Source organism: Simochromis diagramma, unplaced genomic scaffold (assembly GCF_900408965.1).
Source record: "Simochromis diagramma unplaced genomic scaffold, fSimDia1.1 OVJJ01000514.1, whole genome shotgun sequence".
In the NCBI taxonomy this organism is placed as follows: domain Eukaryota; kingdom Metazoa; phylum Chordata; class Actinopteri; order Cichliformes; family Cichlidae; genus Simochromis; species Simochromis diagramma.
In genome coordinates, this window is record NW_024387346.1 from 1,739,059 (window position 1) to 1,753,997 (window position 14,939).

The window sequence follows — 14,939 nt, forward strand, 5'->3', positions numbered from 1 at the left end:
CAAGCGGACAGGTGCGATTACAAGCTTCCTCACTTGTCACCCTGAAAATCATGAATGGACGCTACCGCACTTCCTCAATCAGACACTAGGGCAATGTTCTGAGATCTCCATGCATCAGCAAATCTCACATCTTAAAATAGAGCTGCATCTGCTGCTTTTAGAGCACGAGAATCTGATACTGGAACCATAACTTAAAAACCTTCCTGTTCTGATCTAATGGCAAGGTTACTCATAGCAACAAAAACACATAAACATGTGAGAATTCAATGAGGGCAAAGTGGTTGTTTTTCTTTAAATTTGTGCCCAAGGAGTTGTTTGTCACATGTGTACAAATGGTGGAGTTTTGTTTTTGTATTGATTTTGGTTTATTACGAGCAAAGTCTGTAGGACAGCATACGGATCAGGGTCAGACAACAACACAAAGTAGCTGCAGAGCTTTTTAAAACATGACAGGCTGTTCCATGTCACCAAATCTGGCCTGAATCCACCGCTACAGGCGATCACTGACCAGTACAACTTTTACGCATTCTGTCCTCCTGATAAATCTGGCAGTAACAATATGTGACATTTGCCATTGCCTGTAGTTGCCTATGTGATCAAGGTTGTTTTGATCTTGCCGTTTGAAGTTTTGCTCATGGTGTGTGTGGGGGAAAGAGGAGCTTCTAGGGGATGGGTGAGGTGAACAGGAGGAAAGGAATAGAGAGTGACAAACAACAACAAAACTGGTGGATGGAAAATGTCACATCAGTGGGGCCCACAGTACCCGGCAGAGGAATACATTGTCAGTGTGCCCCTATTATGTTTTGAGTCCCTATATTTGTTAACTTAATAGCAAAGAGAAATGCCATGATACTCTTGTACTGGAATGCTCAGTTTAGCATGTTTGATTCAGAGAAAGCTAAACATTTCTATATCACTTATGAATTGATAGACTATAGTAATAACTATAGTAATTAGTCATGTGGCGCCCTGGATGGGGAAACACCAACCTCACAGTACCGTATCACCCCAGTAGAGCACTCTGCTCTCAGACTGCACACTTACTTGTTGTCCCTGCAGTATTTAAAAGTGGAATGGGAGACAGTGGTTTAACTAACACAAGCTCGCTAATGTTAGCTAATTTGTGCATCACTGAGCCACACTAATGTCATAACATTATGACCTGATATTCAGCACAAACCATCATGGAAGACTGTTCTTTGGAACGAGTGAAAATCTACTGTTTTATTAGTCCTTTAAGGACGACTAATTAGTCGATGACTATGCCTTGCACCTGGCAACTGCTATAATTGTGTTATGAAGACATATTTAAGACTTTAAAAATTGTCTAGATGTGTCTTTTTGAGTCCACATGTTAGACCATCCCTGAGCACTATTCCTCCTGTCTTTAAGACCAGCCAGGTGTCACTCAGCACGGTCATTCATTACTGTGGTAACCTGGCCTGAACCTGGCAGACGCTGACTTCCTGTGACTGATACTTCCCCTGACCTTCAGTCTGTGCCAGAATAACTCCATGTCCCCCTCTCTCTCTCTTGCTCTTTCTCCATCTATCCCTCTCTCTGTCTTTCTCACACACACACACACACACACACACACACACACACACACACACACACACACACACACACACACACACACACACGAACACAAATTTATATGCACCACTGGCCAGGTAAGTTTTCTCAACTGATGCCGTTTTCAGTCTCTGAATTCATGAAAACATGGCATACCATTTATACCAATTATTCTGTTCTTTTTCCTTTCTTTTATATATATATATATATATATATATATATATATATATATATATACACACACACACACACACACACACCGTTCCAACAATGGATGTTCATATTACATCATTAAAGTTTTTAAAAATTAGGTCAGTTTATGTATCAGCTGTCATCCTCTTAAGTTTTAAACCATAGGTTTATGTTTTAAATTCTAGTTAAAGTTATTGTTTAAGCCCTCTATTTGGTTATGGTCCTGTCCTTTTTGTTTATTTCTGTTTTGTTTGTGTGTGTTGTGTGTGTGTGTGTGTGTGTGTGTGTGTGTGTGTGTGTGTGTGTGTGATTTTGAGGGTTGTTTTTTTAGCTGTTTTTATTAGAATAATTTATATTAGTCATCCTGTTTTTGAGACATTCCAGCCTGCAGTATTTTGGGTAGTGTCATGGAGAGATGGCTAGGTAAAGGTGAGTATCATCTGCATATATAATGTATACTGTGCCTTTTAATAATACTGGGAAACACATGTTATGCAAAGAGAAAAGGTCCTCACATAGAACCCTGCAGAACTCTTCTGATATGATTGATATGATTCATACTACTGCAGTGCAGCACCTTTAATACCTACGGCGTGTTCTAATCTCTGTAGTAAAATATTGTGGTCAATGGTATTGAACGCTGCACTGACGTCTAACAGGACAATTATAGAAATGAGGCGACTATCAGAGGCCATAAGAAGAGAATTTGTTACCTTTATTAGTGTTGTGGTTGGTCAGTGATGGCTTTTCAAGCAATAGTTTAATTACTGTCACCTGAAAGGCGAAAGGTACTTCAAAGCCCATTAACAGAGATGCACTGATCATATTTAAGATCAAAGCAGTAATCATTGGTAGGATGTCTTTGAGCAGTCTTGCAGGAATGGGGTTTAACAGACAAGATGATAATTTGGAAAATCTGAGTAGTGGTCTATTTTGTTTTATTTAACATACTCACTATTCAGCTCAAGGAGGTTGTCCAAGAGTCAGCTGTTTCCAAGCTCAAGCATGAACTTTCTGTCAAAAAGTTTTATAAGTTCTCAGAAAATGTAGTTTGAATATCAATAACTGGAAAAATGTTATCTAAAGGCAACAAGATTTGGTGATATGACTGAGCAATTCTGTAGTGAAAAAGCTTTTTCTGGATCAAGATGGCAAGATGATATGCATGAGGATTCAAGACAGCAACAGTGGTGTCTATAGTGAACAACATATTATTTGCCCTAATGTAGTTCCTCACTGTCCTGGTTAAAAAGCAGCCAGCGACTTATATTTCCATCTGAAGAGGCTCATGATATTCTACGCCCCCACAGTCAGGGACTGTGGTACGCAATAGGAACTGGCCAGTAACACTGTTATTGGAATCAGCTTGCACTGCACACCACTCAGCTATGTGCATTCAAGTGCAGACACATAAATACACATCTACACCCGTTCACCTATCTAAAGCAGCTTCCACACAGGGGCACACACTGCAGAGGGATCAGCTTCCTCATTGAAACATGAGGCGGCATCTTTAATGGCTGCTGACATGGTGTGATTTCCTTCTCTCAAATTCTTTTCACAAGATTCTTTCCAGGCTGCAGGTCAAGTGAAGGGACTTTAGCAAGCTGTACAATGCAGGCTCTGTACAGAGATGGTTAAGTCCTCTGTTTTTATTCATGATTTTTTTTATGACCAGTGAGAATCGTTATGAAGATGTAAACCTGGCTTAAAATTGAAAGGTGAAATGCCATCTTTTCAGGCTATTAGAAAAACTTCAATTCAATCTAATTTTAACCATCTACCAATTAATGTTTACATATGGAAGAATTCTAATGTAAATCTGTTAAACTGACTATTTTTTTTGGTTATGAAATTGTTACGATTAAACAGTCACACAACAACCACTCATATGTATATATATATATATATATATATATATATATATATATATATATATACATACATACATATATATATATACATACATATATATATATACATATATATATATATATATATATATATATATATATATATATATATATATATATATATATATATATATATATACATACATATATACATATATATATATACATACATATACATATATATATATATATATATATATATATATATATATATATATATATATATATATATATATATATATATATATTAGGGGTGCAACGATATTCGTATCGATATTGAACCGTTCGATACAGTGCTTTCGGTTCGGTACGCATATGTATCGAACAATACAAAATTTGTAATTTATTTTATCAATTTTCCTTCTGACGATGCTGTCTGTGTTGAGCGCTCAGTGAATCTGTGTTCGACTACTCCGCCTAGGCTGCACTGTCGAGCGCAGATCCACTGAGCGCTCAACACAGACAGCATCGTCAGAAGGAAGAGCGCAGGGCAAGCTAGCAAGACAGCAGTTAAGCTCTCCTTGCAACATGAACCTCCCCCACCCTCATTCAGATCTGGCGTTTGGAATTATTTTGGTTTTCATGTGACGTATGACCCTGAAGGTAAGCGAGTCATGGACTAAAGTAAAACAGTATGTTGGATGTGCCATGCAATGCTCAATTACATTGGTGTGAACTAGTGTGTTAGCGCAGTTAGCTCGTTAACGTGTTTGCCGTCTAGCCCCATGCACGGAGCGATCGGCGGTAGCTCGTTAACGGAGATTTGCCGTGTTGTGGCGTTAAGGTCATTTCAACGAGATTAACCTGAAAGCACTAGTGGGAACACAACGAATATGACTGCACATTTACGCCGACATCATCCTAGTGCAAAGACAAGTGGAAGCAGACAAAAAAAAGCAAGCATGCTACTAACTTTAGCCGAATCATTTAGACAGCTGTTAGCACATGATTCTCCTTATGCTGCTGAGAATATAGCCCAGAAGAAGCGGATAGTATAGCTTTTATTTTGGAAAGAGCCATTTCTCTGTAATAAACTCTCTTTTCCAAAGATGAGTGATTCCTCAATCAGATACAGGGCTTGCAATATCGCTAGCCTGACGTCCCGGAGCTAGCGATTTTTTCAGTCGGTTTACCAAAATCTATCTCTTCCCTGCCCGTCGGGCTATTGTAGGAAAAATATATGTCAATGCTTTTGCATTCTTTCAGAAATGTAGCTGGGTAATTATGTCATTGGCATCGGTGAGCCACTGTCAATATGTGACATATTGAAGTCGCGTTTGAATTTGCACTTGTTTTTTTGCTTTCACTTTGCAATCGTGCGAACTGTGTATAGAGAGCGACAGCACTGATCTGTGAGTGATGATAATTTGTGCACCAATTCCTCTGACATCGTCTTATTAATCGTTAGCTTACTATGCAAACATGACAAGTGAAATCTCCCGCAGCTTAAACATGTGAGAGGTTGATCGCGCAGAGAATCGCTGAGCTTATGTGAGTGAGTGTGTAAAAGCATTTCAGTTCTGCTGAGCCAAATAAGACAGGTCACGGTGAAGAAGTGACAGCCAAAGAAAAGCTTACCACAAAACGGAGAAGTTATGACAAATCAGACTATAAGGCAAAAAGAAAGTGCAGCTTTATGGTTTCATGGACAAAATAATTTCTGTGGCTGCAATATGATGAGCTAAATAACCAGGGCTGCACATAAGTGGTCCGCAGGTGCGCATTCGCTGTCAAAATAAAAAACACGCACAAGGGTTAGGGTTAAATTTAAAAACTGTACTTTTGAGTTAAAATATATATTTATAATTTTAATAAATGACAAATTAAAAATGCATGAACATTTTTTGTATCGAAAAAATATCGAACCGTGACACCAAAGTATCGAACCGAACCGAACCGTGAATTTTGTGTATCGTTGCACCCCTAATATATATATATATATATATACATATATATATATATATATATATATATATATATATATATATATATATATATATATATATATATATATATATATATATATATATATACATATATATATATATATATATGTATATATATATATATATATATATATATATAACACCCAGCACGCCCCTGCGGGCGGTTTATCCTTCAAGCTCGGGTCCTCTACCAGAGGCCTGGGAGCTTGAGGGTCCTGTGCAGTATCTTAGCTGTTCCCAGGACTGCGCTCTTCTGGACAGAGATCTCCGATGTTATTCCCGGGATCTGCTGGAGCCACTCGCCTAGCTTGGGAGTCACCGCACCTAGTGCTCCGATTACCACGGGGACCACCGTTACCTTCACCCTCCACATCCTCTCGAGCTCTTCTCTGAGCCCTTGGTATTTCTCCAGCTTCTCGTGTTCCTTCTTCCTGATATTGCTGTCATTCGGAACCGCTACATCGATCACTACGGCCGTCTTCTTCTGTTTGTCTACCACCACTATGTCCGGTTGGTTAGCCACCACCATTTTGTCCGTATGTATATATATATATATATACTGTATATATTTTACCTGTGATCACAATGTAATTATTTATAGTTTCCGTTATTAAACTTTATTTATTTATCGTCCTTTGTTTTTTTCTTTCCCTTTTCTGTGCGTCTTGTGTTCCCTCCATCTTTATTTCCCTGTTTTGTTTTGTTTTATTTGTGTGAGTTCATTCTTGGTGTCCCAGTCAGTTTACTTCCTGTTTTATTTTAAACATACTTTCTCAACTGCTTTTCTCTGTTTTTATTTCCCTTCTTTGTTCTTTTTTGTATTGTGCCTGTTTTGTTTTTTGCTTTTTAATTACTGGCAGAGTGCAGTCCCACAAAGTCAGCTAAGGGGTCACCACAAGAACTTCTACACAGAACGACACTGTCATGCTGTGATGGTCCAGTGGTACGCAAGGACACCACACGGCGTGAATGGTGTGGGTGCAAATCTGAGAAGGTTGGAAAAGGAAGTGTATTTTTTCAATCAATTATACAACAACTTCTTTCTCTGCATGTCTTTTCAGGAGAGATGGAAGAAGATTTTTCCTTTCTCACTTTGACCAAGTTTTAGCATTGTTTTGGCAAAGTTGTAAATATGCTTTCAAGTTTAGTTCAATTTCAGCTACGTGGACAAATGTATGACCAGCTGCATTATATATTATTTCAATAACTGCCAATTAATTCTGTTCACTGATTAAGTCCAGATTTTAAAATGTACACAGAAACAGAGGTGCTGTAAGTGATGGAGCTGTAAAATGCAACAGTGCAGAGATATATGGAGCTGCTATTGTTCTTACTGATGTTCTTACTGTGATCCTCTCTGCCTAATGTAATACTGTCAGCCCCCACAGTGAGCTCACTGCTCAATGCGGCAACAGCAAGGTGCTGCTGTCAAATCTACAGTATTTGAATTGATTTAATCCTTATGATACACACAGCTTTGTGGTTTTTTCTCAATTATAAAACTATTTCCTGTGGAACTATGCAACTTGAAAAATTTCCTACCAGTACAAAATAAAGTGTTATGTCATTTAAAATCACAAAATCATCTTATACCTTCTGCTCAACAGCTCCAAGTGCCTTGACCGAGCCAGCCACATGCTCCACACTATGTCATCCACAATTAAGTCAGCGAGATAAAGGACAGATGACTGTGAAAGCTTTCAGATTCGGCCTTGCCAGCCTCCCATCTCCATGGCAACCCAACCCTGAGTAGAAAGGTCTGCAATAAGATGGCAGGAAATGCAAACCTTGTATGGTTGTTAAAGCAGATTTAAGGTCTTACTAATGGCTGCATCATTGGTGTGAGTCAGATTTGGTTTGCTCAGGTGTCGTGTGCACACAGATACTCAGCCATCTGTCACTATGGCTCCTGGAGGCACAGCGATCTGTTGCTTTATTTTAATGGCTGTGCTATGCTGGAGCGTTGTCAGAGACTCGCACAGATAACCTTTCCTTTAGAGCATAACCATGGAGTTATTCTGTAGCTTTATTACTGTCAACAAATCCCATGAGAGGTTAAGAGTTGTTATTTTTCACTCACCATTTCGCTCCCAGCCCTAATGTAATCAGTCCCATTTACAGCTTTAGACATTGGTCACAAATGTATAGCTCAATGTGGATTTTATTTATGGTTTTTTAAGAGAGTAGAAATTAAAATAAAAACAAAACAAAAAACAAGTGTCAGAGGCAAAAAGTAGCACGATCTGATATCCTCGTGTTGGTGTTGTTCCCAGATCATCATACTAAATGTTGTTCCAGGATCAACATTGCAAGTGACCAATCAGAATGTTGTGACGTCATACTTTTGCAACTTCGGGAAAAACCGGCGTAAAACAAAAAACTGTACTTAAGCTGCGAGAAACCGCCTCTGTCCGCCGATCAACGGACCCTGACCCTAACCCTAACCGTAACCCTTTAATAAGCAGAATTGATATTGTCCTTGCAACATTGGAATTTCATAAATGCACGAATGGCTTGGCGCGCAAAAGAATAACGTCACAACAATGTGATTGGTCACTTGCAATGTTGAACCTGGAACAACATTTTCATGATGATCTGGGAACAACACCAACACGAGGATATCAGATCATCCCAAAAAGTAAGTCAATAATTAAAAGTCACAAACTGCAGTTCCTCAAGTTGACACTTGAGGGTGTCCCTAAAAGCAGGTCAACCCCATAGACTCTCATGTTAAAATGTCCAACTTAATAAAAATAATCTTTATAGTCCATTATTTCTTGATGAACTCCCTTTCATAACAGCTATAAATTTTATAACTCATCCATTTGGATACTGATGAGACTTAAAGTTAGGCGCATAGCCACTCTGACTACTAGATGTGCTGACACAGGCAGCTGTCTGCTAGACCTCAGTTTGAGTTATCGAACTGAACCCACTGCTTTGACTTGCCTGCGTTTGTAGATCTAGTATTTTTTACAGCATCGTAATTAAATGATCGGACAAGATATATGGCCCATTGTTGTGAAACATAGTTCATTCAAGAAGCTTATCTTTTGGTTTTGGTGACTTTTGAAACTGTAACGTTTGATTAATTGGATACCGGATATTTTATATACAGTCTATACTGTTAATGAGTGCAAAGGTGAAGAGACTGACTGAAAAACTGTACTGTAACAATGTTGCTGTGCTTTCTCACACACATTGCCACTAAAGGACACCTTGGAAGTAACTGAGACACACAAGCAGTTTTGAAAAATCAGCATTTTTTTCCACCTCTGGAATGAGAACGCTCTGACCTATGACGAGACAGTCAGAAGTGTCGGCATTGCACCTGCCACAGCCAGCAGTAACTACTGTCCACGATGGCTTAAACAATGGGAGATCAGGTCAAAAGAAATATAAGCTGCAGCTTGATGCAGCGCTTTGTGTATAAAATGTAACTACAGCCATCAATGTAACATGCAGGTTGAAATATTCTTCATGAATGAACGTAAAAACTCTGTGAAACAGAGATGCACAAATTACTGAATGTGAAAATGTGAGAGACAAAATTTGCCAAAAAGCGTCAGTCACCACACCAAGACAGGCCTGTCAAATACTATTGTCTCTCCCTGTGTGAGACACTCGTGGTGTCACTCAGGCCACAAAGGAAACGGCTCTATCCTGTCACTGCCTCTTCTCCCATTTTTGAATACAACGAGTTGTTGCTTGTAGATTTGTCAAAGTGCAGTTTTACAAACTCTAACCACAGAAGTATAGATGTGTGTGCCACTTTCACTGTGCAGTATTATGCTCACACATCCATATTGATAAATATGTAGCTAGCAGTAGGATTTCAGTTGTATAACATCACTGTGGTCTATCTGCTCCCTGTCAGTGCTCCTCCTCAAATGTCTACATATGCCCTCTGTACACTTATCTCACTTGGGTTTATTTATAGTCGTATACACTGCACTGCTAATCTCATGACTATTAGCTGATAGGAATGGAGTTAATGATTACACCCTAGCCTCATATTATTATTTTTTAATAGTAACTAGTAAGATTAGAATGAGTGAAAATGGTTGCTTTAGGTTTTCTTTATAACATCACGACGGCTATGGAGATATACAGAGTTGTGGTAGTGACACATCAATTATTTTAATACACTGAGGCTAAATGAGTGGTGCTGCCCTGTGATTACTTTATGAAGGTCTTGTTTGTCACCTCTGTATAAATGTCCCAGAGGCCCGCATATTATCTCCATGAGGACAAGATAAAAAAGTTGCTAAGCAACTGGTACCTGGCAACGTGTTTCTTGCCCAGAGGATGCAGAAATCCACTGATGAATCTCCTAATTGCTCATGTCCTCATAGATCAAATAATCTCTTTCACCATGTTTTTACTGTAATAACTACTCGAAAAATTGAAGGACTTTATTTCACAATACAAAGAACTGGAATTCAAAATTCCAAACAAATGAAATATTGTCTTATATGGAATTAGATCACGGAATATGAACTGTCATGGTCATTTGACCCAGCGTTGTGAGTTTTCCTGTATTATGATCTATGTATAAGTTCTCCTTGCTAGTCTTAAGTTTATTTCCATAGTGCCAGGTTATCCTGTTTTGAGTTTCTTATGGGCCCCGTTTAGTTCCTTGATTATTTAGTAATTTCCCCTTGTGTCTTTGCCCTCTGTGCGTCTGTGTTTATGTGTTTGTGTGAGTTCTCGTGCCTCGTTTCGCCTCCTTGTGGTTTATTCCATGTTTATCCATGTTTCCCCAGTCGTCTCCTCTCTCTCTCCCTTGTGCTCCTTCGCATTCCCTCGCTCCCTCTCGTCTGCCTCTCCTCCACTTCTGTGTCATGTTCTCCAGTTTCCTGTTTTATTGTGAAGGTCTCGTGTTTTCATGTTCAGCGTGTCTTGTTTTGCTTCCCCTGTGGCGTCATGTTAATTTGTGTCAGCTGTGTTCCCCGTGTGTCCTCACTCCCCTCGTTATCCTTCTGCGTATTTACGTCAGCGTCTCCCTCATAGTTGTGTGCATTTCTCCGTGTATGTAGTGCTTCCAGTATAGTTCGTGTCATTTTCCCAGTTTTGGTTTTGGTTTTTCCGTCCTCAGCAATAAAGCTGTATTTTGTGCATACAATAAAGTAACATTTTTTAAAATCTGAAATGTATTTATCTTAAACTGTTTCTTTATTCTTTTATTTCTGTGTAAAATAAGCCTGTTTTTGCTCATGTCATTTTAGAAACAAGACACAACTGGCTAAAAAATGAATCCAAACTGGATTTTCTAAAACTGCAGTTCCAAAAGCAAAAAGATTTCCATGTAGAAATGCTCAACTTAACAACATTGAAAAACATGTTTACAGGAGTCTGTCTTTCAGTTCTGTTGCTTTACCAAACTATCTACTGTTAGATGATTAGCTCTTCACTATTTTGTCCAAATATGCAAATGTGGATTTTTCTGGTCACTCCAAAACCCAGCATGCATCAGCTGTACCTCAGGCAAATGAAAGAAAGAAAACAAAATGTAACTCAGAAATCTGAGCTTTTGGCTCACACAGATTAAGTTCATCTTATTTTTTAAAACGCTGGCAACTGTCTGACATAGTAGAATGACATATGACAGAAACAGGAAGAAAGGATAATGTGGCTCTTTAAAACATATGCAATGTTATCTTTCTCTCAGTTTACTTACCACTCCAATAGAGAAGTAGTTGTTGACGATGCTGTAGGGAACAGGATCTCCCTTCTCCTCCTTGTCGTCAGGGATGATGTCTATATTCCAGCGGTCCAACACCACCTCATTGCTATGCTCAATGTCCCGAAGGACCTTCACCAAGCTACCACCCTCATAACCTGCCGAGAACAACCAGAGAATTCAATTTACTTCAATTCAGTGTTATTTATATCAAATCACAACAACAGTTGGCTGGAGGTGCTTTATTATATGTTAAAGTAGAGACCTACAATATTAGAAAGAAACCCCAATAATGACACAACCACCTATGAGCAAGCACTTAGCAGCGGGGAGGAAAAAACGCTTTTTAACAGGAAGAGGCCTGGTTCTTATATCGAGCTTTTCTACTCTACTGGAGCATTCAAAGCACTTTATACAACATGCCATATTTACCATTTTACTCCAGCACTTTTTTCTATGCTTTTCTTAAATAAGTGCTTTCTATCTTACATTCAGATGCATTTATACTCCAATGGATGCATCAGAGAGCAACTTGGGGATATTTATAGTGCAGACTGGAGCAACCAGGGTTCAAATCATCAACCTTCTGATTAGCAGATAACCAGCTCTACCTCCTGAGCTGCAGCCACTTTTATCCCGCTAAACAGTATAAAGCTAGAAACTTGGAATCAATCAGGAATCACATGAAAAAAATCAATCAATCAGTCAAGCGTAGCGTGAGCAAAATCTGGCAGAGAAAAGTCGTTCTCTATATTTCATCATTTTTAATCATAATCTCCACATGTAACAGGCAAATTACACTATACGAGCTCAAATATGGAACACAATGAAACTGATTAAGCTGCCTTTCCAAAGAAACTACCCTCCTTGCTTCAAACCCAGAATGAAGCCCAGACCTGAAAGCCCTCCGGGAAGCCCTCTGGATTTGCTCCATAGCTGACAGCCTGCTTTAACAGCCAGGCATAGTAATAAGAAGCAGATGTTTGTTCCAAAGGTGTCACAAGGGCATGAGGCTTTAATGAGTGCCATCACACTGGGAGAATCATGTGTGTGAAATATGAGAGTATTTTGCATATGCATATGTTCTCACATTTGTACTCTTGAGAAATAAAAGAAAATTCACGGGGGACAGTTGTCTTTTTACATGAACAATTAGCTACTTTTTAGCTGTATTTATTTATTTATTTTGTGATGTTTGCACAGGTACACACACAAACACACACATCATCTACACAAATTGATACATGTTTTTGTCATTACGCCATCTGTGCACAACCTTAGAAGACTGCAAGCCTGTACTTGAGTGTTAGCATATATGAATACTTGGAAATTAACCTTAAGCACAAAGTGCAACCAAGATTGATGCAATAGTTTTGCTGGTATTTATTAAAATCAGGCTGTATTGGATAAAAGGATTTTTTTCACCTGATAATGGCATAAGGGAAGTTATTACAGTCTATCCTGAAGGTTGAACGAAAGCGTTACAAAGAGTAAGTCATGAAAACATCCAGACACACTAATGGTATGTCAGTGCTGAGTTACCTGATATAATGAAAGACAATCACGTACAATACATCCTGATATTTGTGTAAATGATTACAAAACCACACATCCACTGACACCAATAGAGGAAATTAAGTCTTCATGTGTTCACTGCATTATGTGTTATTTTTAAAGTAAAATTTGCTTTATCTTTCCCCAATGTCCTCCATTTTCGCCCTGTGTTCCATCTTCACTGCAATTCACGTAAGTTCCTTTCACATTATCATTATTATTATTATTAGCACTAACTTTCACAAATACAATCAGTGTAAGAATTAATGTATAATGTGTTTCTATTCCAGTACTTGCCAAATGGTAAATGATCAAGTCAGTCATGTCTCATGGGTTAAGAGAAAAGCTTTGCTCGGCAAATATCTCTACCAACTTTTATGACAATCCTCCAAATTATTGTCAAGATATTCCACAAAAACCCAGTAATTAAACTAAAATTCAACAAGGCCTAAATCTTTGGGATTCATGCTCTAGAGATCATGAATTAGATTGAGTGGTGATACATCTGAAAGCTGTTCGATAGATTTTTTTGTTAGTTGATGAACATCTGACTAAAACAGACTGCAGAGCCATGAATCAAAACTGGCTGCTCACCTTCACATACAAATCAGACTAGATTCATTTTCCCTCTCAGGTAAATGATCATCAAGCTAATTGGCTGCAGCTAATATTTCAGAGTTTATCTCTGATGATCAGTTCAACAGCCCAAAGCCACCCAGACCTGGCAGCTTATTGACAAAATATCTTTCAAGTGCTCTGCTGGTCCTCGCAGCAACAATCGAGCAGTTATAACCAGCCAGTGTAATTACTGGTCCCAAGTACTACGAGAAATCAATGGTTGGCAAAGGACTTACAGCGTGTGCAAGTGATTTGCATATTAAGTTTTTAATTTGACACATAAAAGTCCCCTGTTTCTCTTCCCATCTTTCATTTCCCAGAAATGTGCAGAGACACATGGCTACCTTTTGTATTTGAGAAGTGAGTCATTCTTTAAATTAACTGTTTAAACGTGCTCTATTATGTTCAATTCAAAAATGAGTATCTAAATACAGAAGACAGGAGGCATGTAAGGCAGACAGAGGTGAAAAATGAAGCTGATATGAGAAGAACAAAAGAGAGCAGGCGGGAATGTCCAGGAGAAAGTAATTCAGCAACCAGAGGGAGACAACAGTGATTGGTATAAACACGCAGAGTTTTAGGAAAGAACACTGAAAAGCAAACAGGCAATCAGGCTGAAGCGTAGCTATAGAAAGTGACAGCGGACTTGGTAATGTGAAACTAATCGGGACAGAACAGAGACTCACAAAGGCAGAAAAAAAGTGAAAGCTGTCCTCTGTGGCTCCCTCTTTATAGCCAATTTCTCCTTACTGCTTAGCTGTACAGCTCCAATATTGATGCTTTTTCCCAGTGATATCAGAAGTCTTTTTTGACTGTGGAAGGCAGCTTTAGTAAGCAGAAACACAGATATTCCTCTGAAGAGTTGGTGAACACCAAAAAAATTGAATTAAAGAGGACTTAAACTCATCAGGTGACCACAAACACAAATGATTATGAATAAGTATGGTGCTACATTAACTCCATTAACTAACAGGCTGACAAAATCTTATCAGTGTTTTCAGCTTGTTTCTCTTTGCCACAAAGTTTCCAAAAAGATCAGCTATGGCATCAGTTCTTGCAGGCTTTATAGATGCCTATGCAGCTATGTAAAGAAAATACAGAAAGATGCTGGAATGAGCTCCTCACCTCCTCCCCAGCGTAAGCAGCGAGCCAGGTCATTCCCTGTGCCCAAAGGAAGAATGGCCACCGGAGGGTGCCTGGCAAAGTTGGCCTTATCTGCAAGGGCACAGACAAGCAGATCGATCTCGTGCTATGGAGGTGGAAATGTTCTTGAAACAGATTTTTATGACAATATATGAACTAGAATTCTGACTGAATTTATTACTGATAAATTACTGCTAAACCTACATTTGTACTCAGCTAGAATAAAGTAGCTATGCATGATTACAGGAACTGTGGAACTTCAGAGCTGGTCTTTAAACAGATGTTTACAATTCATTTTTCAGCTAAAATATTTAA

At 38.7% G+C, this 14,939-nt stretch overlaps 1 protein-coding gene across 6 annotated transcripts in view; it reads right to left on the minus strand.

Annotated features, from left to right (window-relative positions):
• The window catches only part of LOC120718371 (diacylglycerol kinase beta), a 159,347-nt gene that overhangs the window by 60,832 nt on the left and 83,576 nt on the right, over nucleotides 1-14,939 (minus strand). For all 6 annotated transcript variants that reach the window (XM_040006895.1, XM_040006892.1, XM_040006893.1 and 3 more), the window contains 2 exons: nucleotides 14,607-14,696; nucleotides 11,307-11,467 (listed from right to left, as the gene is read on the minus strand). In XM_040006895.1, coding sequence (XP_039862829.1) covers nucleotides 11,307-11,467; nucleotides 14,607-14,696 — 251 coding nt within the window. The remainder of the gene's footprint in view (nucleotides 1-11,306; nucleotides 11,468-14,606; nucleotides 14,697-14,939) is intronic.